The 27,013-nt window shown below is 34.6% G+C and overlaps 1 protein-coding gene across 3 annotated transcripts in view; it reads left to right on the top strand.

Moving 5' to 3' along the window:
- LOC105499042 (cilia and flagella associated protein 47) overlaps window positions 1-27,013 on the top strand; it is a 469,827-nt gene that overhangs the window by 409,119 nt on the left and 33,695 nt on the right. For all 3 annotated transcript variants that reach the window (XM_011771441.2, XM_011771442.2, XM_011771440.2), the window contains exons 58-61: window positions 9,914-10,073; window positions 11,814-11,908; window positions 14,807-14,959; window positions 22,636-22,807. In XM_011771441.2, the coding sequence (XP_011769743.2) occupies window positions 9,914-10,073; window positions 11,814-11,908; window positions 14,807-14,959; window positions 22,636-22,807 (580 nt within the window). The remainder of the gene's footprint in view (window positions 1-9,913; window positions 10,074-11,813; window positions 11,909-14,806; window positions 14,960-22,635; window positions 22,808-27,013) is intronic.

Here is a 27,013-nt window from a genome sequence, read left to right as displayed (position 1 = left end):
GCTGGGACTACAGGCGCCCGCCACCTCGCCCGGCTAGTTTTTTTGTAGTTTTAGTGGAGATGGGGTTTCACCATGTTAGCCAGGATGGTTTCGATCTCCTGAACAATCCACCCGCATCAGCCTCCCAAAGTGCTGGGATTACAGGCGTGAGCCACCGCTCATAACCCGACCTTCCATAATACATTTTTAATTGATTCTTCTTATCAGAATACGCATGTTACAATAGCACTCAGTTTAAAAGTCATACTGCTCTTTATCCCCTGACCCTATCACTGTCATCCCATTTCTCTGATCCTCCTTGATAGCAAAACTATTTGAAAGCCTGACTGTATTTACTGCCCTCACTTCTTATATCATTATCTCACCCAAGCTAATCCAGTTTTATTCACCATCATTCTCTTTTACTCTCTAATACTGCTCTTTTAATTAACTAGTAACCTAACATGCCATAATTATCCGTCATATGCAGTCCTCATCTTGCTCAATCCATGAGCACTACTTGACACACTTGATCTCTCACTGTTTTGGAAACAGTTTATCTCCAGGAATCAATTCTCCCTTTATTCTTCTTCTATTTCTTTAGTGAGCCCTGCTCATTCTCCTTTGCTGTTCCTGCCCCCCTAATTTCCTAGAAGCTATCTTCTCTTTTTATTTCTATCCACATTCATTTCTGATGGAATCTCATTTATTCACACATGAAATATCAACTTCTAAATTGATAGCCCCCGTCTCAACCTCTCCTTTAAATCCAGACTCATATATCCTCCAGCTATCTCAATATTCCCCCTACAGATATATGTGAGGCTTCTCAAACTTCTTTAGGTGCTCTGCTCAAGTGACACCTTATCACAAAGACCTTTCTGGAACACCCTGTATTAATGTTGATTTCACTCTCTAACCTTTAACTGTTTTATGTAACACCATAAGTATTATACATTTTATTTATTTATTAATGTCTACTCTCACTTGCCAACACATTCTGGAATCTCTGACTCAAGAAAACAGATGTGTTTTCTTTAATATTTTATCCTCAGTGTTTATTATAATGCACAACACATAGTATTTTCTAAATGATTAAACAGAAGAATAAAGTAATGTAGAATAAAAACCATATTGCACAAAATGGAATTATCTAGACAGGCCTGGGGTTGTACCCTTGCCGTAACAAAACCTTGATGTGTATATTATATTAGCTTCCTTTTTTATATGAAGGAAATCTCACTTATAAATATAAATAACTTTCCTGATTTCCCAGAAATAGTGAATAATTGAGCACAGAATTAAACTTCTCTTAGTACAGTGCAGAGGAAGAGGAAGACATGATGATTGATCAATAAGATATATTAGTTATAGTAGTAATAGTAGGAGACATTATTTTATCTTAAAATTATCTGTGGGTAATTTAATTAAAATTAAAACCAGCTACTTTCCTAGAAAAATATACAGTTTCTTAATAATTTTTTAAATCTTAGTTGTTTTTTCAACATATAAAGAAAAATGTTATCATAGAGTAATAGAGATGGAAGAAGCATTAAGATATTCTATTCTAAACACACGTGTCAAGCCAGAAACCCTTCCCTATTATAAATGTCAGTGGTTATACAATGTGTGCTTGACAGTCCTCAATGTCAGGAAACTTTCTCCTTCATTGTGCCTCCTATCAACAGTCTCTGATAATGGATTGTTCACTCATTTTGAGCCAGTAGTGAAGTGTTCACAGTAAAAGCAATTTTTGCTTTAAGTATAATTTTATTATTTGTGCTAATGTATTGTTAAAAAGAAAACATAAAACTTGAACTCACAAGTACTTAGCCCATGTTGTAAAGTTTACCTTAGCAATCATATTTGCACTGAATAACCCCAAAACCTACTTAAAAAGCATTATGTCATGTCTCAAACTGAAAATTTTTCTAAGAAGCATGGATTTGTGTTTCTTCCCCAGTTGCGTGTATGAGTAATGTGACCTTCTACTTATGTTTCTGTCATGTCTCAAACTGAAAATTTTTCTAAGAAGCATGGATTTGTGTTTCTTCCCCAGTTGCGTGTATGAGTAATGTGACCTTCTACTTATGTTTCCTTTTTCTATACTATTTCCTTTGACAGTGTCTACTTTGGATAACCTTCCATTAAATCAAACATTAGCTAGCTCTCTGAAAGGTTAACAGGGTAAAACAGCAACAGTCTCTAATTCTTTCGGAGAAAAATGTAATCCCTTAAATGCCCTTCTCGCTATTCAGTAGATACTTCCATTGGGTCAAGGGGGTATAGGTAGGAAAGGGAGAATGGTTCATCCCTAGCTTTTCCATCATCATAGCAACCAAATGGCAGTCAGATGATGTTTTTCTATCTGCCCTATGTTTTGAGTGCAAGAAGTTAGAATCTCTGTAAGTAAATTTAATGACATCCATGCCACAGACTCTGGGATAATATATAAAAAGAAAAGATAATCTCACGAATTAGTTTGCTAGGGCTGCCATAACAAAATGCTGCGGACTGACTTAAATGAAATTTTCTTTCTCACAGTTCTAGAGGCTACAAGTCCAATGTCAAGGTGTCAGCAGGTTTAATTTCTTCTGAGGCCTCTTTCCTGGGCAAGCTGTGTCTTCATGTGGTCTTTTATCAGTGCATTTGCCCCCAGTGTCTCTCTGTGTTCAAATTTTATCTTCTTATAAGGTCACCAGTCATATTGGATTAGAGCCCACACTAATAACCTAATTTTCACTTAATCAACTCTTTAAAGGCCTAACTTCCAAATATAATCACATTAAGAAGTACTGGGGATAAGGTTTCAACATATGAATTTTATGTTGGGGGCACGATTCAGCCCCTAACATCTCAGAAGAACCAGTTACAGGATGGGACTCTCCTTCAAACCACCAATAGAGTAATTATGTTCCATTTTTATTTTAAAAAAAATTAACTACTGGAAATACGAAGTACTCATATGGAAAAATACATCGATTTTATGTTTGAAAATGGTTAATGAAAAGTCACGTTCTTGATCACTTTGTTTCAAAAATAAAAATAAGTATTCTTAATTAAAAATAAAAAACTTGAATTCTTATTTAAAATAAACCAGTATAACAAAAATAATAGTACTACTTATGGTGCGAGTATATTTCTTTTTTTATTTTTTATTTATTTATTTATTTATTTTTTGAGACAGAGTCTTGTCTTGTCCTGTGGCCAGGCTAGAGTGCAGTGATGCGATCTCGGCTCACTGCAGCCTCTGCCTCCCAGGTTCAAGCGATTCTCCTGCCTCAGCTTCCCGAGTAGCTGGGACTACAGGCGTGCACCGCCACACCCAGATAGTTTTTTTTTGTATTTTTACTAGAGACAGGGTTTCACCATGCTGGCCAGGATGGTCTTGATATCCTGACCTTGTGATCCGCCCGCCTCGGCCTCCCAAAGAGCTGGGATTACAGGCGTGAGCCACTGCGCCTGGCCGGTGCTAGCAAATTTCTTAGTGTCTCTTGGATTATCTGACATGGGCCATTTCTGATGCCACAGTAATTATTAGAAATTGTGCACAGTTTATTAAAAAACAGGAGCAGAAATATAATACAACTAAAGTAATGAAAAATGAATTGCCCAAGATGAAACAATTTTATTACTAAAATTAGGGTTATGTTCACTTTACTATCTTGAAAAAAATTTCTTGAAAGACAGAAAACCTGCCTGGCGCGGTGGCTCACGCCTGTAATCCCAGCACTTTGGGAGGCCGAGGCGGGTGGATCACGAGGTCAGGAGATCGAGACCATCCTGGCTAACACGGTGAAACCCCGTCTCTAAGAAAAATACAAAAAATCAGCTGGGCGTGCTGGCGGGCGCCTGTAAGTCCCAGCTACTCCAGAGGCTGAGGCAAGAGAATGGAGTGAATCTGGGAGGCGGAGCTTGCAGTGAGCAGAGATTGCACCACTGCACTCCAGCCTAGGAGATACCAAGACTCCGTGTCAAAAAAAGAAAAAAAGACAGAAAACCTCATTTCCATATTTCAAATAGGAGTTCAAAGGGTAAAAATTTCTAATACCTTTAATGAAAAGAACAATCAAAATAGCAATTTTAAATATACATGAAATAAAATTTGAATGCTAATTGTAACTGGGCTATGGTAGATTTTAAAAGCAAAGCACAAATATTAATAATAATAATAATGTCATTATTTTTAGTATTCCTGAGATACTAAACATGATTTATTATCAGGGTTTCTGAAATTCTAAAAATAATGTATAACTCTTTTAAAATATGTATACATGTGTAAAATAAGTTATGTAAATTAAATATGCATATTTTCCCCAGATGCTTAGTACTGTTGAACTTTAAGGATGATGACTGTAACGGAAAATAATAAATTTGTCTGTAGTTAAATTATGTAGTTACCGCATGGAAATGGATTATAAAAGAAAGAAAAAAAACTCAAACATTTTGAATTTATAATATGTTTTATTAGATTACTTAATCTAATAAATATAATCATTATACTAGCTAGATTTCCCAGTCAGAAGATACATACAACTGATGTAATTATTTCCAGCTTCCTGGTAAACACATATGAAGATGTGTTTAACTTCTAGTAGCGCTGAAAACTAAGACTAGCTGAAAACCTATTCCAAGAACCTAGAAACACTTTATACAATAAGGTTGGTACTCAAATAAGAAAAATAAACACTATGTTTTTCTTCTTGGGTAGGTATGGGTGGACAAAAATTTTCGATATCCCTAAACTGATGTATAAATGTAGGGTGATGGCATTAAAAATACCATTTGTTCCCCCACCCCAGTCTGCTCCCTGGACCTAACCGTTCATTGCAAATTTTAAATGTTATTTTAAAAAATGAGCTGGGAAAGAAGGCAGTTAGTCTCACTAGAAAATAGAGCATCTATAATCTATAATTGACACATGAAGTGACAGAAAGACCAAAGCAAACTTCTTGCAAATCCTGAAATAAACCCAAATATATATGGAAATGCTATGAAGCTAGCATTTCAAAATCGTACTCTTTTAAATAAGTGTGTTTTTTGATCATTAGTTCCATGTTCAAAAATCAATAACGTTAGATAAATTCTTCACTTCAGACATATGTAAATTACAAATGGATCACATATTTAACTATAAAAATGAAAACATGCAAGTATTAGAAGAAAACATGGGTAGATTTTTTGTTGTTGATATGTAATTCATGGTGTTTCTTTTTTTAAATTTAAGTTCTGGGATACGTGTGCTGAACATGCAGGTTCGTTACATAGGTATACATGTGCCGTGATGTGGTTGTTTGCTGCACCTATCAACTGTCATCTAGGTTTTAAGCCCCACATGCATTAGATATTTGTCCTAATGCTCTCCCTCCCCTTTTCCCCCACCCCCTGACAGGCACTTGTGTGTGATGTTCTCCTCCCTGTGTCCATGTGTTCTCATTGTTCAACTCCCACTTATGAGGGAGAACATGCAGTGTTTGGCTTTCTGTTCCTGCGTTAGTTTGCTTAGAATAATGGTTTCCAGCTTCATCCATGTCCCTGCAAAAGACATGAACTCATTCTTTTTTTGTGGCTGCATAATATTCCATGTTCAGTATTCCATCTGACAGTATTCCATCCTAATATCCAGAATCTGTAAGGAACTTAAATAAATTTACAAGAAAAAAACAGCTCCATCAAAAAGTGGGTGAAGGAGATGAACAGACACTTCTCAAAAGACGACATTGATGCAGCCACCAAACATATTTTTAAAAAAAGCTCATCATCACTGGTCATTAGAGAAATGCAAATCAATCTCACAATGAGATACCATCTTATGCCAGTGTGAATGGCGATCATTAAAAAGTCAGGAAACAACAGATGCTGGCAAGGATGTGGAGGAATAGGAACACTTTTACACTGTTGGTGGGAGTGTAAATTAGTTCAACCATTGTGGAAGACAGTTGGGGATTCCTCAAGGATCTAAAACCAGAAATACCATTTGACCCAGCAATCCCATTACTGGGTATATACCCGAATGATTATAAATCATTCTACTCTAAAGACATATGCTCACGTATGTTTATTGCAGCACTATTTACAATAGCAACGACTTGGAAGCAACCCAAATGCCTGTCAATGATAGATTTTTAATTAGAAGGAAGAACAGCTTTCCTGTCCATAGTCAAAGTATTAGTAGGGCAATGGGAAAACCATATAAAATAAAACTAATTTATGAGATGAAAAATGAACTTGATACATTCTCAAAGTTCTTTTCAATGTTAATTTTCAGTGATTTCTTGGAAGTTAACAGCATTACAGAGTGGTTCTTATCCATCCAAGGGTATAATAATAGCCAAAGACACCTGTGGTGAATTCAATAATGAACTTCAGTTCTACTTGTAGGCTTGGTAAGAAAGTTACAACCACAAATGGGGTACTAGATTTTTAATAAAATGGGCATGTTTGTCATGGCATCATCTTTCTATACTTCCAATTTAAATGTTAAAAGAAATCATGGTGTAAGTAATGAGCTACCTTTTTTTTTTTATCTGTCTTGACTTCTTGCACTATCTTCACTGTCTAAAAGCCTAGATTTATTTTTAGTGGTAATATAATTTTTTTTAGTAATAATGTAATCTTGTGTAAGGCTAAGTTATAATTTCTAAACTTTATCTCCTTGGGGACGCATGCATGGTTGATTTGAGTTAGCCTTTGCTGTTGTTATCCAAACATATTTTAAAATGAATTAATCCATAGTTTCCCTGAAATTAAACATAATGAAATCTCCATAAACTATACTCTTAATAACATTTGCACTTATGACCTGTGAAATATACAGTCATCTAGCTTACTCTCATTACCTTGAAGGGAGGTTTGTAGATTTAAAGTCACAGTAGAAAATCTATGTTATTGTACTAAGAATAACTGAGAACCACAATAAAAATACTAGTCAAAAACAAAAGAGTAGGTTGGGTTCAAATATATTTTACAAGTTCTTGCAAATATCTCTGTGTGTACAAAATGTAATGACCTTCATAATGTATAACAATTTTTTAGGAAGTGCGTTTATATTAATTAACTTTATCTATTTCATACAACGATTCATGACAATATAGAACTCATAAAAACAAAATTGAAGATAATTGACTTTGTTTAGATCAGCAGTCCCCAAGCTCTGTGGCACCAGGGATCGGTTTCATGAAAGACAATTTTTCCACAGATGCAGACGGGGTCGGGGGAGATTTTTGGGATGAGACTGTTCTGCCTCAGATCATCAGCATTAGTTAGATTCTCATAAGCAGCCTGCAACCTAGATCCCACATACGTGCAGTTCACAACAGGGCTCACTCTCCTATGAGAATCTAACACAGTCACTGATCTAACAGGAGGCAGAGCTCAAGTGGTAATGCTCACCCACCTGCTGCTCACCTCCTGCTGTGCGACCCAGTTCCTAACAGGTCATAGACTCTTACTGGTCCACCGCCTGAGGGTTGGGGACCCCTGGTTTAGATATCTTAGTAAACAACACAGTCTTTCAAGGGGACCTTGGGCAAGTTATTTAATTACATTGTGTCAATTTTTTCATTTCTAAAATGAGAAACGTAAAAGCACTTAATTTATGGTGGTTTTCTGAGAATTAAATAAATTGTATAAAAATGCTTAGCACAGAGCCTGAATATAGTCAATACTCAACAAATATTAACTATTAATTATATTAATTATTATTATTAACAATGTTACTAGGCCTTAGAATGTTTTAATTTCCTCAAGGAATAAAATTTAAAATTTGAAAATTTACAAGAATTTTCAGTTGGAAAGTTTTGCAAAGGGGCCATTTTTAATTTCCATTTGTGATGTTCTTAAGAGTTTAATAAAATAATTTTATTTGAGAAAAATGACTTTGATTATCATCAGTCTTACAACAGAATAAAAAATGAGTGTAGTCAATAATCCTCTATTATCTTGTAAAACAGTGTTACTTTTCTAAATAAAAGTAGACATTTATAGGCCTGGAAACCCTCGCTGTTACAAATGGCCCGAAGCTTAACATTCTTCATACCTCTGGAAACTTGTCCAAGAGGTAACTTTTTTTTTTTTTTTTTTTAAATAAGGTCTCATGGCCATCTGCCTTTGGATCCTATAAGGTGCTACGTAATCGTGCAGCTTCCTGGGCCCTAGTTCAGCCTAAATAAATCAGAATCTCTAGGGATGAGGCTCTGCAGGTTCCATGTCTATCAAGTTTCTCATGTGATTCTTATGCACAGTAAAAGTTGAAAAATTCTAATCCATCGGACCACAAGAAAATGCTGTCAGTTTTTCTGTCTTCTGGTTTTCACAACTAGGAGCAGATGACCCTTTCTTTCACAGATAAGCTTTGTCTTTCCTCATGGATCAGCTAAATAAATTAACAGCTTTTAGTGGCAGCAATTTGGGGGCTCTTAGAAAAGACTTGCACCTATTATAGTCTAGAGAAACATATGAGAAAATAAAGGATCAAAACTTGCTGTACTTTATCCTCTGAAAAATGTGGTAACATATGAAAATACTCATGGGTTTTCTGGTTCTTTTATCACTCTGGGAAACCTCAGCCATCACTTTCAACATTTCTTCAGTTCTTCTAGCATCTTCAGGAGAAACTTCTTACTACAGGAAAATATGTCTTTTAAAAAGACTTAAACTTAAGACCTAGGACCATAAAAATCCTAGAAGAAAATCTGGGCAATGCCATTCAGGACATAGGCATGGTCAAAGCCTTCCTGCCTAAAATACCAAAAGCAATGGTGACAAAAGCCAAAATTGACAAATGGGATCTAATTAAACTAAAGAGTTTCTGCACATCAGAAGAAACTATCATCAGAGTGAACAGGCAACCTACATAATGGGAGAAAATTTTTGCAATCTATCCATCTGACAAAGGGCTAATATCCAGAATCTACAAAGAACTTAAATTTACGAGAAAAAAAAAAACCATCCCATCAAAAAATGGGCAAAGGATATGAACAGACACTTCTCAAAAGAAGGCATTTATGCAGCCAACAGACATATGAAAAAATGCTCATCCATCACTGGTCATTAGAGAAATGCAAATCAAAACCACAATGAGATCCCATCTCATTCCAGTTAGAATGGCGATCATTAAAAAGTCAAGAAGCAACAGATGCTGGAGAGGTTGTGGAAAAACAGGAACACACCGTTGGGAGTGTAAATTAGTTCAACCGTTGTGGAAGACAGTGTGGCTATTCCTCAAGGATCTAGAAGTAGAAATACCATTTGACCCAAAGGATTATAAATCATTCTATGATAAAGACACATGCACATGTATGTTTATTGCAGCACTATTCATGATAGCAAAGACTTGGAACCAACCCAAATGTCCATCAATGATAGACTGGATTATGTGGCACATATACACCATGGAATACTACGCAGCTATAAAAAAGAATGAGTTCATGTCCTTTGCAGGGACATGGATGAAGCTGGAAACCATCATCCTCAGCAAACTATCACAAGATCAGAAAACCAAACACTGCATGTTCTCACTTGTGAGAGTTAACAATGAGAACACATGGACACAGGGAGGGGAACATCACACACTGGGGTATGTCGGGGGGTGAGGGCCTAGGGGAGGGATAACATTAGGAGAAATACCTAATGTAGGTGATGGGTTGATGGGTGCAGCACACCACCATGGCATGTATATACCTATGTAACAAAACTGCACATTCTGCACATGTAACCCAGAACTTAAAGTATAATAATAATAAAAAAATAAGGTTGATGACGTCTAAGGTAAAATAGTGAAGTGAACTTATAATTTTGTATAATGTGTTTTTTGTTAGAAGCAGTTTTTAAAAATTGATAATCAGTAATCAAATTAGGTGATTACTTTCTCCTGTTAAAATTGTCGTCTGTTAATGTTTACCCCATTAAAAATTATTTTTTGTGTGTTTTCCAGGAATTACACTGCCTCCTAAAGGAAATGTAGATATCTCATTGTTATTTATACCCAAAATTATGAAATTACACAAAACAATGGTTATTGTTGAGATGACAAAAGCAAATGGAAAATATTGGCCTATTGACAATTTTGATGAGTTGGACGTAGAATTTAAAAGGTAACATTTAAATAAAGACATTGAAGGAAAGTAATTTTATTTTGACAGCCACTGACATGCTAGGTTTCTTTTACGTGTTATACATATATAATATCAAGCTCATGATTTTATATTCTCTGAACTGTTGAAATTCATATGTTCAGAGGAGGAAAATATATTTGTTATATGGATATATATATAATGTATAGAAAATAATATATTTATATACATATATATCTAATGGTTGATTTGAAGCTCAGATGATGAACACGTTTAATCTTAAGTATCATTATCAGTGAATCAAAGTCAGAGACATGCAAAGGGACTCCTTTCTGACATGGAAAATAGTGACTGCTAACATAATAAGTAATCAGTATACGGAGGACAACCTAAAACAGCTTGCCTGAATGAAGTGAATTCATGATACTGGAATTCACACTGTGCCAGGTGGATATGCTATCCATCATATGAAACTGCCATGACTAGAGGTATTCTGCCATTGCCAGAATGCAAGTTACTTGTATCTTTCTTGCTTAGCTGGAAATTAAGCAAAATTCAATAATGGTGCAAAATCTAAATGTGTTCTCTGTTCTTATAGTTTAATTAAATGATAGTCTGAAAATCTTAGTTAAAAATAAATTTTTACTTCGTCCTACATGTGCGTATTTCTTTCCTTCATTTTTTGCCAGTTCTTTACTGTGGACCCATTACTATCCATTCTACCATACATTGTCACTACTCTTATAGTCAAGATTGGCTACATAAATTGTAAGTCTCAGTGAAAAATGAGAATGAGCAAACTTAATAGTTTGTTCAAAAACTATTGAGAATTTCAAAACAGTTATAGGAATGCATTAAACAAGCTTGAAGACCTCCTAAAGATGGGATATTATTCTTTTGCATAAGCCCCACACTCAACCTGTCTTGCCTGCAATGTCTTGCATTTCATTTTAATGAAAAAAATCCCAACTTCAAAACTGATCATAAATTTTAATTAATTAATTAATTAGTTTTTTGAGATGAAGTCACACTCGGTTGCCCAGGCTGGAGTGCAGTGGCGTGATCTTGACTCACTGCAATGTTCGCCTCCCCGGTTCAAGCAATTCTCCTGCCTCAGCCTCCCAAGTAACCAAGATTACAGGTGTGTGCCATCACACCCGGCTAATTTTTGTATTTTTAGTAGAGAAGGATTTTCACCATGTTTGCCAGGCTGGTCTTGAACTCCTGACCTCAAGTGATCCACCTGCCTCAGCCTTCCAAAGTGCTAGGATTACAGGCATAAGCCACCATACCCAGCCTATAAACATTTTCTAATATTGCTGTGCTCCTAGTGGTGTATGATGCACCTAAAATATTTGGACAAATAACCCCTTTTCTTTTAAGTAGTATCCTCCAAAAGTAAATGCCTCACAAAATTCTGAAGTACTGTACTTCATGGCAGTTTTTGTTTTGTGCTTTGCCCATCCAATACAGAATAGATCCCAAGAGGGCTGTAGTACCTCTCATTAAAGTAGGGAAAAAAGCTCTTCAATTTTAACTTATATTTCATGATGGTCTCATTACAGTTTGCTTTGTGATGATTTCCCAGGGTTTGCTTTGAAATGGTATTTGCAGAAAATGTTCTTTCTTTCATCAGTTTCTCTCTACTAAAGTCTAAATTTACAAGCTTTACTAAAATACCATAAAGTTAATAATAATAAGCTTTTTGTTAATATGGAGATTCTCCTTTCATTCCTTCTTAATATTTTAATTTCTAATTAGTATTATGGGAATCGACAGCGAAGAAATCCAAGCAATACACTGGATATACCCTATTGTTGGACTCCCACTAGCACCACCTCCTAAATCTCCTCCAGGTAGGTATACATTAGAGTCAGAGAATGCCAGAATTCTTAAAGACCTTAGATATTCTCTATTCCCATATCTTCTTTGTTTGAAGTCCAGAGAAAGTAGGTAGTAATGTGAACAGTCCTACTGGTGGGAATTCTATGACGTAAACATGCTCTCCCAATGTGTCCAATGAGTTTTCCACAAAACCACACTATTTCTTGTTGCCTTCCTGTTGGTGAAATGCAGATATCAGCTAAAATTAAAATGAAATTAACTTCAGACTCCTTTATTCCACAGAGCTCTGCACTAGATTTGTAAGATTCTCAGGTATACTTGCTCTCAGGTCACTTTTAGGCATCCTATTTCGGCTTCTGTGTAACTCGATCTCATCTAAGAACTATGCTGTGGAGATGCGGATCCCTTTATTATTGTCTCAAGCATAAAACTTTATGGTGTTCCCCCAAACCAGTAGGAATGTACTGAAGTTTTCAGGAAGGTTTATTTTGCCACAATAAACACAATATAAAATCTCTGCCCTTAAATGCCTTTCTTTTTCTCATTGACCTTTTTTTTTTTTTTTTTTTTTTTTTTTTTTTTTTTTTTTTTTTTTGCCTGGACATACCCTAGACTTCTCTAAAGTTTCTGTGTGTTCTCTTTCCTCAATACTCTTCTCACTTCTTTTGCATTCCTTGATTTTCCCATTTCCTTCCCAGGATCAGCCTAAGAAACAAAATTTCTCTTAGATAACTAGTGATATTTAGTATCCAAACCTCTTACCAGGCTCTAGATGGCATTCTGCATCACTAAGATGCACTGAATTGCTCTGCAAAGCAAAGGGATATTTATTTTGGATCTCCCCCTTTAGCAACACAGATGAGTTAAAATAAGTCTTGAAATTTTGCTTTATCTTTCTCCCTCCGATACCAATCTTTGTAAATGAAAAAGAGTTAGACTTCCGCTGATGTAATTACATCACCACACTTAGAAGAGACACTAGTAAGTTTTGCTTGTAAGTAAGTAAAGCATTTCCCCAGGTACACTGGTTATAAAGGAAGATCAAAACTACATGTTTCCTTATGTAGTTTAATTTGAACTGGAGTAAAAATCCACAAATATAGTAATACCTTTGACCACAAATGTCATTTATTTTACTTGAAGCATTTTTATTCTTGACTTTTAAAAATCAACACATAAATATTTTAAATATTCTAAATTATCTTCAGAATGTTTCACAAACATGTCATAAAATTTCTTTTATTTCCTTCCAGAAGGTAGTTAATTGTATACTTTCCATAGAGCTGAACTGCCTAAAATTTATAATACACAGTCATCTGATCAAAGTGATATAATAAGCCCTAGACAATACTCTGTTGGAATGCTAATAATGCTGTGCTCATGTCTACTGCAGACAGATTCATTTTGTCCAGATTAAAGGTTTAAAGCCAAATTTTTAGTCAAAAACCATGCTTATGAGAACACGAAAACATAGATGTCTTGCAAATTTTTCTTCAAAGACAGTCTAGAGCATTTTTCTTTGAGTCATTTTTCCTGGTAATTACTTGATTTTTTAATTAAATGTGAGTTCTGTAAATAGCTTGTGTTAGATTAGCCCAACCTATAGTAGCATTAGTGTTCAGAAATAGAATGTGTATTAGTTATTAAATCATTTTCCCCAAAATCTAAAATCAATGCTGATGATTATTTTTATCCACACATGCCCTCTAAAGGCAAGTGGGTATAATTTTATAAATACATATCATTCACTTTCCGTGTAGTCCATTTTTTGTTCTTAGTAATATCAGCTATAACCTACTGCTTTCCCTGCTCACCTATGTCATTATCAAAGTTTATTATTTCTTTTCTTTTTTATGTATCTGTCACTCAAGTTATTCTCAAACCCAGGATACTTTTTTGTTCTTTGAGCCACATTTTCTCTTTGTGCATTCTTATCTACTACTATCTATTGGGCCAGATAATTGGAAAAACGCTCTGCTACCTGTCACACTGTAAAGACAATGAAATGAGAATTCATTGTGATTGAGTGATCCATACATTGCCAGAGCACTAATTTCCTAAGGACCTCTAGGACACAACCAGTGACATGATACTAATTGTAACTTTCATAACATTAATTCCTGATTTAATGCTTTGATACTGAATATAGTTATAACCAGGAAAGCTTGTACAGTTTTTCCTAGCCATTTTAATTTATATATATTGGAATTTAATACATATAGAATATATTTATATATACATATTTAATTCTGTACATTAAATTAATATGTAATCACATTTAACTTGAACTTTAAATCATTACAATTTTACTTTTATGTGTTTAAAAGGTGACTTTTATAAACTTAAAAGTAAGTCAAAAATAATTTTAAATATTTGAATATGAATTTCAGGGTACATGTAAAAACATAATGAATCTAATAGGAAATATTTTTAAAATATTGCAAAATAAGGGTTACAGAACTTATTTTTAAAAATTATTTGAAGACATTTTCTATAGTATTGTTATAAAAGTAAAGTTTAGTATTATCACAATGAACATATATTTCAAAAGGGAAAAAATGCATGCATTTACAATTGCCCCTTGAGTTATGGATCTAACTACATTAGTTCCTGAATCAAATTTCTGTATCCTAATATAATGTTTTATAATCTAGTATATATCTTACAGATTTATTTTCCTGTGCTATTTTTACATAGTCTTTAATATTCATATTTTCTTCCCGAATGTTAATGAATGTAGATATTGCGTGAATGTGTGTGTGTTTGTGTGTATATGGCCAGATACAATGACAAGTCAAAGTATATCAAAGGAAGTTTTATTTTTATGACGTAGTTCATTTTCTTCTATCTCAAGAATGATCATATCACCTACAAGTCAAATTGACTGGAAATATTTCTCTCCTGAGTAGTTATCATACAATGTCAGTCGAGGAAGCGGGTAGAAGAGAAGGTGGAAATCATACTGAATGCTGGTTTTTTCGGACTTAATCCTACTCCAGAACTGACAGAAGTTTTAGTGATTCCAAGAAGAACTTCATATTCTTTTTGTGAGGATCCCAATGGTAAGAGAACTACAGTGGTAGGAAAAAAAAAGAAAAGAAACACTTAGTTTCCATGAATTGCAGGTTGCTGATTGTGCAATTACATTAAGATCCGTATCCATTTACTTTTCATTTCACTGCTTATTCACATAGTGCTTAAGGTGTGTTCAGTTATGTGTGTTGTTTTCATGTAACTCAAAAATAACAACAGTTACAGTTATCACTAGATTTATAAGATGTAGATTGTGATTCCATCAATAGTGAGGAGAGAGAAAATTGTAGTAACTATAGTTTCCACTTCCCCTAGACTTTATTTTTTTTTCTTTTACTCTTTCTTTCTCATTTAAGGAATACGATAATGCCATAAAATGCAGCTTTAAATTTAGAAACAAAACCTTGAGTAAATTATTTTCTTATTTAAAGAAATAGAAAATGAACATAAATTAGATATATCCAAATAAAGTTTGTATAATAATAATAATGCTCCATGTATTTACTGTATATTCCAGATTTGTATATAAGAATTTACTATCTTGGGCCAGGCGTGGTGGCTCACGCCTGTAATCCCAGCACTTTGGGAGGCTAAGGCGGGAGGATCACGAGGTCAGGAGTTCAAGACCAGCCTTACCAACCATAGACCAGCTATACCAATATAAAAAATTAGCCAGGTGTGTTGGCAGGCACCTGTAATCTCAGCTACTTGGGAGGCTGAGGCAGGAGAATTGCTTGAACCTGGGAGGCAGAGGGTGCAGTGAGCCGAGATCGCGCCACTGCACTCCAGCCTGGGCAACAGTGAGAGACTCCATCTCAAAAAAATATAAAATAAAATATCTCAATTTAAAAAATCAAAACAATTTAAAACAGGTTATCTAATTCTTCAAATATGTGGTGTTTTACTTGAAGTAAATATATGAAACTGAGTGATATCAGCAACAAGGGAAAGTAGAGAGTTCTGGACCCTCCGAACACCCACAAACACACCAATTCAGCAATAATTCCCTTCGTAAGACAACAGAAACTAATTGAAAGTTTCTTGCACTTCAGGAGGAACCAGACTTACCAAAGCCTTTAGGGAGGTTTAGGGCACCCTCTTGCCAAAGACCCTGTGCTTGGCAAAGGTCTTCTCATGACACATTGGTCTTGGCAATGATTTCATGGATATAACATCAAAAGCACAGACAAAAAATAAAATAAAATAAGTAGGACTACATTAAACTTAAAAGCTTCCTCACAACAAAGGAAACAATCAACAGGGTAAAAAGATAACATGTGGAATGGTAGAAAATATTTGCAACCCATATATCTGATAAGTGGTTAATCTTAAGGAGCTCCTACAACTCACTTTAAAAAAAAAAAAAAAAACTAATAATCTGATTCTTAAAATAAGCAAAAGACTTGAATAGACATTTCTCTAGAAAAGACATATGAATGGTGAAAACCGTATGAAAAAAAGTTCAATATCACTAATTAGGAAAATACAAATCAAAACTACAATGAGATATCACCTCACACCTGTCACCATGGCTAACGTCAAAAAATAAAAAAGCATTGTTAAGGATGTGGAGAAATTTGAACCCTTAAACATTGTTGGTAGGAATGCAAAATGGTTCATCTGCTATGGAAAACAATCTAACAGTATGAAAGATCCTCAAAATATTAAAAAGAGAATTATCATCTATTATCTAGCAATCGCTCTTCTGGGCATTTATTCAAAAAAAAATTGAAATTGGGAGTTCCAAGAGAAGTCTGTATTCCAATGTTCATTGTAACAATATTAACAATAACCACGATATAGAAACAACCTAAATTTATGTCCACAGATGAATGGATAAAGAATGTAGCATATACTATCTTGAAATAATATTCAGCCTTAAAAAGGAGGAAATTCTACAATATACAATATCATGGATGGACCAAAGTGAAATAAGCCAGTCACAGAAAGACAAAACTACATGATACCACTTAATATGATAAATTTAAAATACTCAATCTCATAGAAGCAGAATAATATGGAATAATAGTTGCTAAGATCTGGAAGGGAGAAGAAATGGGGAGTTGAACATTGGGTATAAAGTTTCCATTGTACTAAATGCATAAGTTCTAGGGATCTGTTGTAAAACATAGTGCTTAGAGTTAACAATATTGTGTGGTGCACTTAAAATGCACTTTAAAAATATTAAGAGGGCAGAACTCATGTTACAGTAACTGTAAAGGGAGGTAAATAAATGTTTATACATATAAACCATTTTAACATGTATTTGCTACTTTTAAATTGCTTAAGTTGTACTCTTGTCAGGTTGTAAACTAAAGAAATTGCAATTCTGATCATATACATTGATTACACTTATTACCTAAAAATCCACTTAACTCCTAGATAATCAGGGTCTTGAAAGAAGGTACCAACATCATTTTGGGAAATTTGAAAATCATATTAGGAGAGCAATCTCTCTCAAAATAGCTCTTGAAAATATACCTTTTGATATGGCTCTTATTTTACTGCCTCCTTATTTTCCATGATGAAAAACAATATTTACTATTGAAAATAACTGTAGGGAAGTTTTGCAGTCTTACCTCCATTCATCATTCTCTCTAAAACAGCTTTTGTTTTCTCTGCTCAACACCACCAAACTCAACAAGCTCATTCATATTTTGGCTAACTACATTTTAATTAGTGAATCTTTTTTTTCTCCTGATGTATGTCCTACTATATAGAAGAATAGACCAGTCTTCTCAACTTTAACATATTTCTTTCTCTATAGTGCCTAAATATTTAAAGAAAGTAATCGACCTCATTGTCTCCTTAAAGACATATGGCAATAACTTGGTTCCTTTCCCCTGCCCTTATTCCAAAGGTGTAACCAACTCTCTACACAATCTGTAATTCTCTCTGCTTGACTCTCCTTTGACGCCTTTTTCTTTATGAAAGGATAGATCTTACCAGAAAGTCTGAATACTACTTTAGTCTTTAGTATATGCAAAAGCAGACTAGCTCCTTTCCCACTCCTGTGCAATTTAATCACAGTTTACTCAGCACATTAAGAATAGGAGTCATGTTGGCCATGCAGTCTTGTACTTCCTGTTGTCTCCTAAGTCCCTCCTAGTGGAAATTAAAGCACTACACTGAGTGGCATGGACTCTGATAGGATTTTAAGAGTGATAATTAATTACACACTTGTCTTCTCTCATCTGAGTTTGAAACTAACTGAGAGGCAGATATAAAAATAAAGCAGATGGAAATCAAAGTGTTAGCTTTGTTAATTACACAGATGAATTGGAAAATGACTTGGAACTATGGAGAAATTTGGGCTTTTTAATATCTTCCACCAAAATTGAGTACATTCATGCCATACTGGCCAGTTGTGAACTCCTTGCAGGAACAAACAACTTACACATGAGCAAGTAGAAGAACGTGTGAATCCTGGAATCAAGACATTGGGGAAGAAAGAGAAGGGTACGCTCACCTGCTCATGTTCCATTCCTTCACTCAAATTCACTGATCAGATATGTTGCTTTTCCACCCGTGGCAAGTCATCATGAAGGAGGCAGATTGAGGCTGAGATATTTTTCTCTTGTACTTTTTCCCTTCTTGAGAATGAATAGGCCTCTTTTTGTAAACCTGATAAGTAGGAGATAAGAATTCCCAATATTCCCTTCCCATTATCTTCATCATAGAATTTCTCTGAGTCACGTAAAACTATCAAGCTTCATTTAATGAAAATACAAGGACCACTGTGCTCTCTTCATCCTTATTCATCACACATACCTTTAAGTAAACTGGGATTGATTGCTTTCATATCTTTATCATTCAGCAACAATCCAGCAAGCATCTTTTCTGCCAGATATTATATTCAGCTCCAGAGATATCAAAATTAGCAAAACACATACTCTGTTGTCAAGGTTTTCAAAAATATTCATTCAAGATGATAAATCTATGCACCTGTACTATTTAAATCAATTGGTATTGTCCTATTGAAATATTACTATTCTTGGATTTTTAGACTGTGTTTTGCAATGTCACTTCTATAAGATTACAAATTACTCTGTGAGCAAGATTTCTCCTATAAGTCTATTTCTTCTTCTTAAGTACCTCCTGGTCCATGCATTCTTTGTAATTCTCTGTGGATTAGTTCAGTGACTTTCTCGGTGCTTTCTATCTGAAAGTAGTTTTAGTCATGCCCCTTCATTTTATTTCCCAATTGTTCTATAGCTCAAGACTGTTTTTCTTTGATTCATCTGTTGTCTTTTTTGTGTGTGATGTTCTGATTTATGTCTCATATGTGTCTCATTTCATCCCAGGCCAGTCATCTTCCTGTATCGTATTTGCCTGTTGTTTGTAAACTCCCATGTCAGGTTTGGTTTGGCCTGTAATCACAAACAGCTCCTGAGAAACCTGTCATTGTTCCTCCTGTGACCTCATATTGACCTCCTGTCCTTGATTCTTTGCTCTGTTTCTCTTCACTTCTTTTTTTCTGATCAACTTACTTCATTCAGTCTTCTGTCCTGCTTACTGTAACAGGATTGCTCTTGAAAAGACTGCCAACCTTATCCAGTGTGTCTAATACAGCAGTCATATTTATATTCCACATGTCACCAGCATTTACCAGTTGATCAAGTTGAAGTGCTTTCTGCTCTTGACTTTCATGACTGACCTTATTAATTTATTATCACACTGGTTGCCCCTTCTTGATTTCTGTTGTTTTCTTTTCTGACCTCACTTTTTGAGTGCCCTAGGGCTCTGCTCTGAGAGCCACCACATTCCTATGCACAAATTATGTCCTGCACACTTCCAGACAGTGATGCTAATGGTGCTAATGGTGCTTCTTCAGCAATTGTGCCTTATGACAAGCCTGCTATACTGAGTTGTAAAGTCTTAAGTCAGACTGCTTGGGTTCTTTTACTTAGTATTAATCTTGAATAGAGTCTGAAACTCGATGCTAATCACTAATAGTCTAGTTGTTTCCCGTTATTCTTAGAAGTCCCACATCTTCACCACACCCTGCATTGTCTCGCTTTTTTCTACTTTTCCTACTTCGTCGCTTGGTAAACTCCTCTCACCCTCTCTGCTCTGCCCTCATAAGTTCTTTCTCAAATGGGCCCAGCTGGTTTTCACCATGAACAATTCCTGCAGTCTGAGTAATTCCTGAAGGCTGTTTTGATGAGTAGAAGGAGTTTCCCCCTCTCTACATCCAGCTAACCTTGACTCATCCTTCAGTTTGGTGTGTTGGTCTCTTCCTCTGGAGTCCTTAGCAGTGATGTTCCCAGGACCTGTGCTCTCATGGGATCCTCTACTTCTCCATGGTAGCAGTTATCACAGTAGTAATTTAAAAACTAGTTGTAGCATTAACAGTTATTGTCAGTTTCTTCCTCTTGACCATCAGCTCCATGAGGACAAGAATTGGATGTCTCATCTCAATGAAAACCTTTCGTTAATATTTGCTGAATGAAGAAAGAAATGAAAATAGAAATAATGATAAGAAAAACATTATGTTTTTCATGTATGTTTAGGTGTTGGCTGTGGAAACAAAATTATTTGCCCCTTTTTCATGAATGTAGCCATAGCTAGAAAGTTTCCCTGAGGTAAAAATGTATAGGTCTTCATCAGCAGTTCATGAAAATATGTACAGAAGGGGAGACAACTGACAATAGAGGTGCTTTGAGAAGGCAAGCATTATAACTATTTTATATCATAATATAGAAAAGTCTATTTTCAGCTGATAAGAAGTTCAATCACATACAAAAACGCTTTTACTCCCCCTAAACACACTTTATATTATGGATATGAAAAGCCATTTTTTATTGTATATTCATTAACTAATTTTTTTGTGGCTATAGTTATTCTAAATACTTTTCTTTTAACATTTATACTAGGGTTAAAAGTTATTTGTGCACCACTATTACAGTATTACATTATTCTGCATTTGTATATATATTTACCTTTGCCAGTAAGATTTATACTTTTATATATTTTTATGTTGCTTTTGAACACCCTTTCATTTCAGCTTGAGAAACTCCCTATTAGTACATTTTATAAGTCAGGTCTAGTAAAATGGCAAACTCCTTCAGCTTTTGTTCATCTGAGGGTTTTTATCTCTTTTAATTTTTATTTTTATTTTTATTTTTTGAGACGGAGTCTCGCTCTGTCGCCCAGGCTGGAGTTTAGTGGCACAATCTCGGCTCACTGCAAACTCCGCCTCCCGGGTTCAAGCCATTCTCCTGCCTCAACCTCTGGAGTAGCTGGAACTACAGGTGCCTGTGACCACGCCCAGCTTTCTTTTTTTTTTTCTTTTTTTTTTTTTTTTCCAGTAGAGACAGGGTTTCACTATGTGAGCCAGGATGGTCTCGATCTCCTGACCTTGTGATCTGCCCTCCTTGGCCTCCCAATATCTCTTTGTTTTAAAGGACAGATTTGTCAAGTGTAGTATTCTTGGTTGGCCTTTTTTTTCTTTTAGCACTTTGAATGTGTCATTTCACTGTTTCCTGTCCTGCGATGTTTCTGTTGAGAAATCCACTGATAGTGTAATAATAGTTTCCTTGTATGTGATGAGTCAGTTTTCTCCTGCTGTTTTCAAAGTTCTATTTTTGTCTTCGACCCTTTTTGACTGCTCCATAGACAGAGAAGGGGCATCCCATAAGCAGAGTGGCCCAGAGTAACCTGTCTTTGACTTTCAACAATTTAATTATAATGTGTCTTGGTGTAGGCCTGGTGCCTGGGTCTGTAGGCAGATCTGGGGCCATGACTGGGGACACATCTGGTGCCTGTGTCTACAAGGACAGGCCTGGAACTAGGGTCCATGAGGGCAGGCCTAGTGCAAGGATATATGACAGAGTTGGCTTCTCCCTTTACTATTCCCTTCCCCTGTTTAAGAACTCCTGGGCTAAGGGGATGTCTCATCAGTGGGCCGAGAGGGTTGGATTCTGGATTAGCACAACTGTAGATCTGGTCAATTCATGATTCTCTGACCTCTCTTCCAAGTTCCATATGCAACAAACTTTTTGATTTGTGAGTTGGGCTCCTCACATATAACTGGAGAGTAAGTTTAATACATGTTTGTACCTCTCATCTACATGCTAGTTCTGGATTTAAGATATTTTTCATGTGCAGTGTTCAAAAAACTACTATTACTTTTCTTTGGTAACCTACTCATTAAGAAAATATTTGTTCATCATATTGTCTGTATACTCCAACACTGAAACATGAGAAACAGTTTTCTTAATCAAAATATACCAGAAATTGAAAATCCTGATCTAACAGTTTGAAATGCTATTTCAATGTTGTTTAAACTTAATTCAAAGCAAATTTTAAACCACTTTTTCGTAAGTTTTAAGTCTATAGGTTTTTAATACATTTATTAGATAGAGCAAATGTCATCATTTTCATTAGATAGTTAATGATTATTAATTTCCATGTGGCCTTTCTTGTTTTATAGACTGGAATTATAAAGATTTAAGAGTGGTGAGAATTGTCTTCTATGTTTATTTTTATATGCATTCATTTATTTATTAACTTATTAACAAAAATATCCTGAGTATCATTATATGCCTGATAATGCACTAGACTTTATAGACACTAAGGTAAATAATATATACCCCCTCCCTTTCTCTAAATACCTGTGCATTGTTAGTCTTGACAGGTAATTGATATTAAATCTATGCATATTTAATTAAATTGAAATATATTTTAATCTTGACTTTCCTAGAAATTCCTAAAATACATGAATTTGAGTATGAAATTCAATTTGAATCTGAAGCTATGAAGTCTAAGTTGGAATCCTGTGTAGCTGTATATTTGATTGATAAATCTTATGATGTTACGGCTGAAAGGTTAACATTTATCTTCAATCTGGTATTCACACCAAAGAAACCATTAAGGTAAATCTACTTTCCTCTTTTTTATTTAAGCAATATTATTACCCTTTTAAATGTATTAATGTTGATTTCTCTTTTTATTTCTCAATATTTGAATTGCATTACTTATTTGATATTATTGAGAGAAATATTTTGGGTTAGATTACATCGAGCTACAAAAAATATTCTCATGAGAAGAATGTAGTCTAAATGGTTGAAAATCTAAGATATCCCTCAAGAATTATGACTTCCCTAAGGTCATTAGTGTATCACATTAATGAAAGAGAATAGTCTGTTTTGTAAAATCTTTTTTTAAAAAAAGCTGACTTGGCATTGTGCAATAGCAACATAGTATTTCTTGATGTTGTTTATCAGAACCAGTTCGAATGATGCAAATGCCTAAGCTGTATTTTACATTGCAACTGCTTTCATTACATTTTACTACTCAGTACATAACATTACATATTCCTTAGTAAGATATAAGTGAATCTGTGCGAAGGGTGGCCTTTAGATGTCTGTCCTCTGGGAACTTCATCCAGTGTCATTATATTTGCTTTTTGGACACCTGTTACGCAGCATCTGCAAACACGATATGATATTTCACTATGAAATAGGTCTTTATTTGTGTCTAAATGCAGAGATACTGATGAGTACCATGATATACACAAAGTACAGCTGGGCAATGAAAAAACAATTGAAAATATTATTTGTTTTTAATGATTTCTTTTTTCTTCTCTCAACTTTTGTTTTAGATACAGGAAGTACATGTATAGGTTTTCTACATGGGTATATTGCACTCAGGCAGTGGGCATAGTACCTAATAGGTAGCTTTTTAACCTATCCCCTTTCCAACTGGTAGTTTACAGTGTCTGTTGTTCCCACGTTTATGTCCACAGGTGCTCAATGTTTAGCTCTTTCTTATAAGTGAGAACATACAGTATTTGGTTTCCCATACCTGCCTTAATTCCCTTAGGGTTATGGCTTCCAGCCCCATCCATGGAAGGAGGACATGGATGCATGCAAAGGACATGGTTTCATTCTTTTTTATGGCTGCATATTATTCCATAGTGTATACATGTCATATTTTATTTATTCAATCCACCATTAATGGCCACCTAGGTTGATTCCATGTCTTTGCTATTGTGAATAATGTGACAATGAACATACGAGTCCATGTGGCTTTTTGATATAATGATCTATCTTTCTTTGGGTATATACCCAGTAATGGGATTGCTGAGTCAATTTCTAAAGTTCAACCTTGTATTTGATGTAGTCATACATCTAAAGTGGCTATGAATATGTAGTTTGATAACTAAAAGATACCAGGGTCATCTTCAGGAAGCAGCAATAAAATCAAGCTACAAGAAGAAAGTATACCATATATATTGACATTTTCTATGTTTGTATTTTCTTTCATTTTTCACAGTTTTCTATGTTTTTGTACATTTTGCTTCATATATATTAATATAATGACATGGAAATTACAGCAACACTAGAAAGAGAACAATGTTATTATTTGTGAAAATGGGCAGAGCCAATGTGAATTTATACTCATGAAAATATTGTGGATTTAGAACATCTTGGTGAATATTTGAGAAACTAATTTAGGGCAAAATTTTTTGATGATTGATAAATTTCTGTGAGTGTTATGTGATGTTCCGATATAGCAATTCTATTTTGTGTATATATGCATATATTCATTTACTATGATTTCTTCTTTTGTACGTACAGTCATGCATCACTTAACAGCAAAGATATGTTCTGAGAAATGTATCCTTAGGTGATTCCATCATTGTAGAGTGCATTTACACAAACCTAGATGGTATAGCCTACTGCACGCCTAGGCTATATGGTATAGCCTATTGCTTCTGGGCTACAAACCTGCACAGGATGTTACTATACTGAATAATGAAGGCAACTGTAACACATTGGTAAATATTTGTATACCTAAACACAGAAAAGGTACAGTAAACATACAGTATTATAATCATATGGAACAACCACTGTATGTACAGTTCATCATTGACCAAAATGTCAATGCAAGAGAAACAAATAAGAAAAATCAAAATTATACCAATAGCATTGAGCTATGAAAATAACAGGAAAATAATTATACCATGCTTTACCTAGATTAATAAATGAGTACTCAATTCAATTCTGCTCTTTTTTGTGGGCAAAGTTAGAAAGAACATTTCTGTGTTTTGATAAAAAGAAAATGTACCATGTTTCACAACAGTGAATACTAGGTAATTTTGACATTCATCTTTTCGCAGAGTACAGTGTTGTGCATAATAAAAATAATAATCAATATGCTAAATGATGGTTTTACAAAAGAAATGCAGGAAAATTATTTCTATGGGCCTTTTTCCAATAAAAATCAAGAGTCCAATACAAAAACATATGAGAATAATGGTTAAGACTGTAATGAATCAGTCTGAAGATCCTAATTTAACAGGTCGAAACACTTTTTTAAATAATGAAATAATAGATATCATTTGTCTTATGGCATCTTCAGAAATACTAATTACCTTAGCTTAACATTTTCCTAGAACTTTTTACCTGCTCAAGAGCTGAACAGAATGAGAAACAAAGTTCTACTTGAGAGTTTGTGGGTGGCAACTTAAAATAAGAAATATCACACATATGCATTGTTATGAATCTACAGTATTGATCATAAAATGGTTCACTGTGTCATCCATGACATTGTGTGGTCTTCTCCTGAAGGGTCCCACATTTGACTCAGCAACTTCTCATTAACTCAAAGAAGTCATTTGCAGAATAGGATTATTCAGCATTGTTCATTTGAATCTGTACATTAATTTATCAAAAATCATTTAACATCTACAAAAGAGAAAAAATCCCTGCACTTTAGGAGTGTATCATCTAGTGAGAGTGACAGATAACAGAAATAAATGAATAAGCAAGAAAGCAAATTTCAGATTATCCAAATAAATAAATAAAAATAAATAAATAAGGGGAGAAAGAGAACTTTACAGGATGCACATCAGATGAAGTGGATAGTTAGGCTACCATGAAATAATGTCTAAGCCAAGACCTTACAGACAAAAAAAAGTTGGAAAGAGCACTTGAACTAGAGAAAAAAATAAATGCAGAAGTCATAAGACAGGAAGTATTTGGCATAAACAATGAAGAGTAAGAAGGCCAATCTTTCTCTAATGAAGTGAGCAAAGGAGGAAATAAGTTTGGGGAATTTTACTGGGATTTGTTCACATAAGGATCATGACAATATGCATTGGTCTTTTATATTAGAAACAATAGAAAATTATTGAAGAATAAATATTTGGGGAACTAGTTTAGGACAACTTGTGTACATGATTCATCAAAATTTTTAAGTGTTAAGTGATACCCGATGTAACTTAACAATTATATTTTGTGCATATATATACATATTCATTTACTTCTGCCATTCCTTGTTCCAAATTAATTTGGAATGGTTTACCGGAAGATACAGAGTTCAATGAGAAAAAACAAAACAAAACAATAGCTCTAAATTGTAGAAATCTTCTTGTAAGATGGTAACAGTAGAAGTGGAGATACCAGTTCTTGAAATAATGGTCTTGAAATAGTGGGAAGAGAGGAATATAATTTCATTTACAAAGACAGGAGAATGTGAAAGAGGTATAGGTTTAAAATGTATATTTGGATGTGTTAAGTTTAAGACTACGTATTAATCATCATTGACTAAATTATGCTGCATCGTATTCCATTGTTTCTATGCAACACACTTCATTTTAGCACCACCCTATTGAAAGAACATTTTAAAATTTTACTCCCATTTTTTTGACAGTATAAACAATGCAGTAATGAATATCCTTACATACATCACTTCTTGAAATCTTAGAGGCATTTCTCCAGAGGAAAGTACCAATAGTGGAACTCCTAATTTATTGAGTGAAGCTTTCTTTTCTTTTTTAAAACCTTTTATTTTAGGTTCAGGGGTACATGTGCAGGTTTGTTATATAGGGAAACTCATGTCATGAGGGTTTGTTGTACAGATTATTTCTTCACCTATGTATGAAGACTAGTACCCAATAGTTATTTTTTCTGCTTCTCTTTCTCCTTCCAACCTCCACCCTCAGGTAGGCCCCAGTGTCTATTGTTCCCTTCTTTGTGTCCATGTGTTCTCATCATTTAGCTCCCACTTACAAGCAAGAACATGTGGTATTTGGTTTTCTGGTTTTCTGTTCCTATGTTAGTTTGCTAAGGATA

This window comes from Macaca nemestrina, chromosome X (assembly GCF_043159975.1).
Source record: "Macaca nemestrina isolate mMacNem1 chromosome X, mMacNem.hap1, whole genome shotgun sequence".
Lineage (NCBI taxonomy): Eukaryota > Metazoa > Chordata > Mammalia > Primates > Cercopithecidae > Macaca > Macaca nemestrina.
Note: the sequence above shows the minus strand (reverse complement) of the source record. Positions and strands in the feature narration are given on the sequence as shown.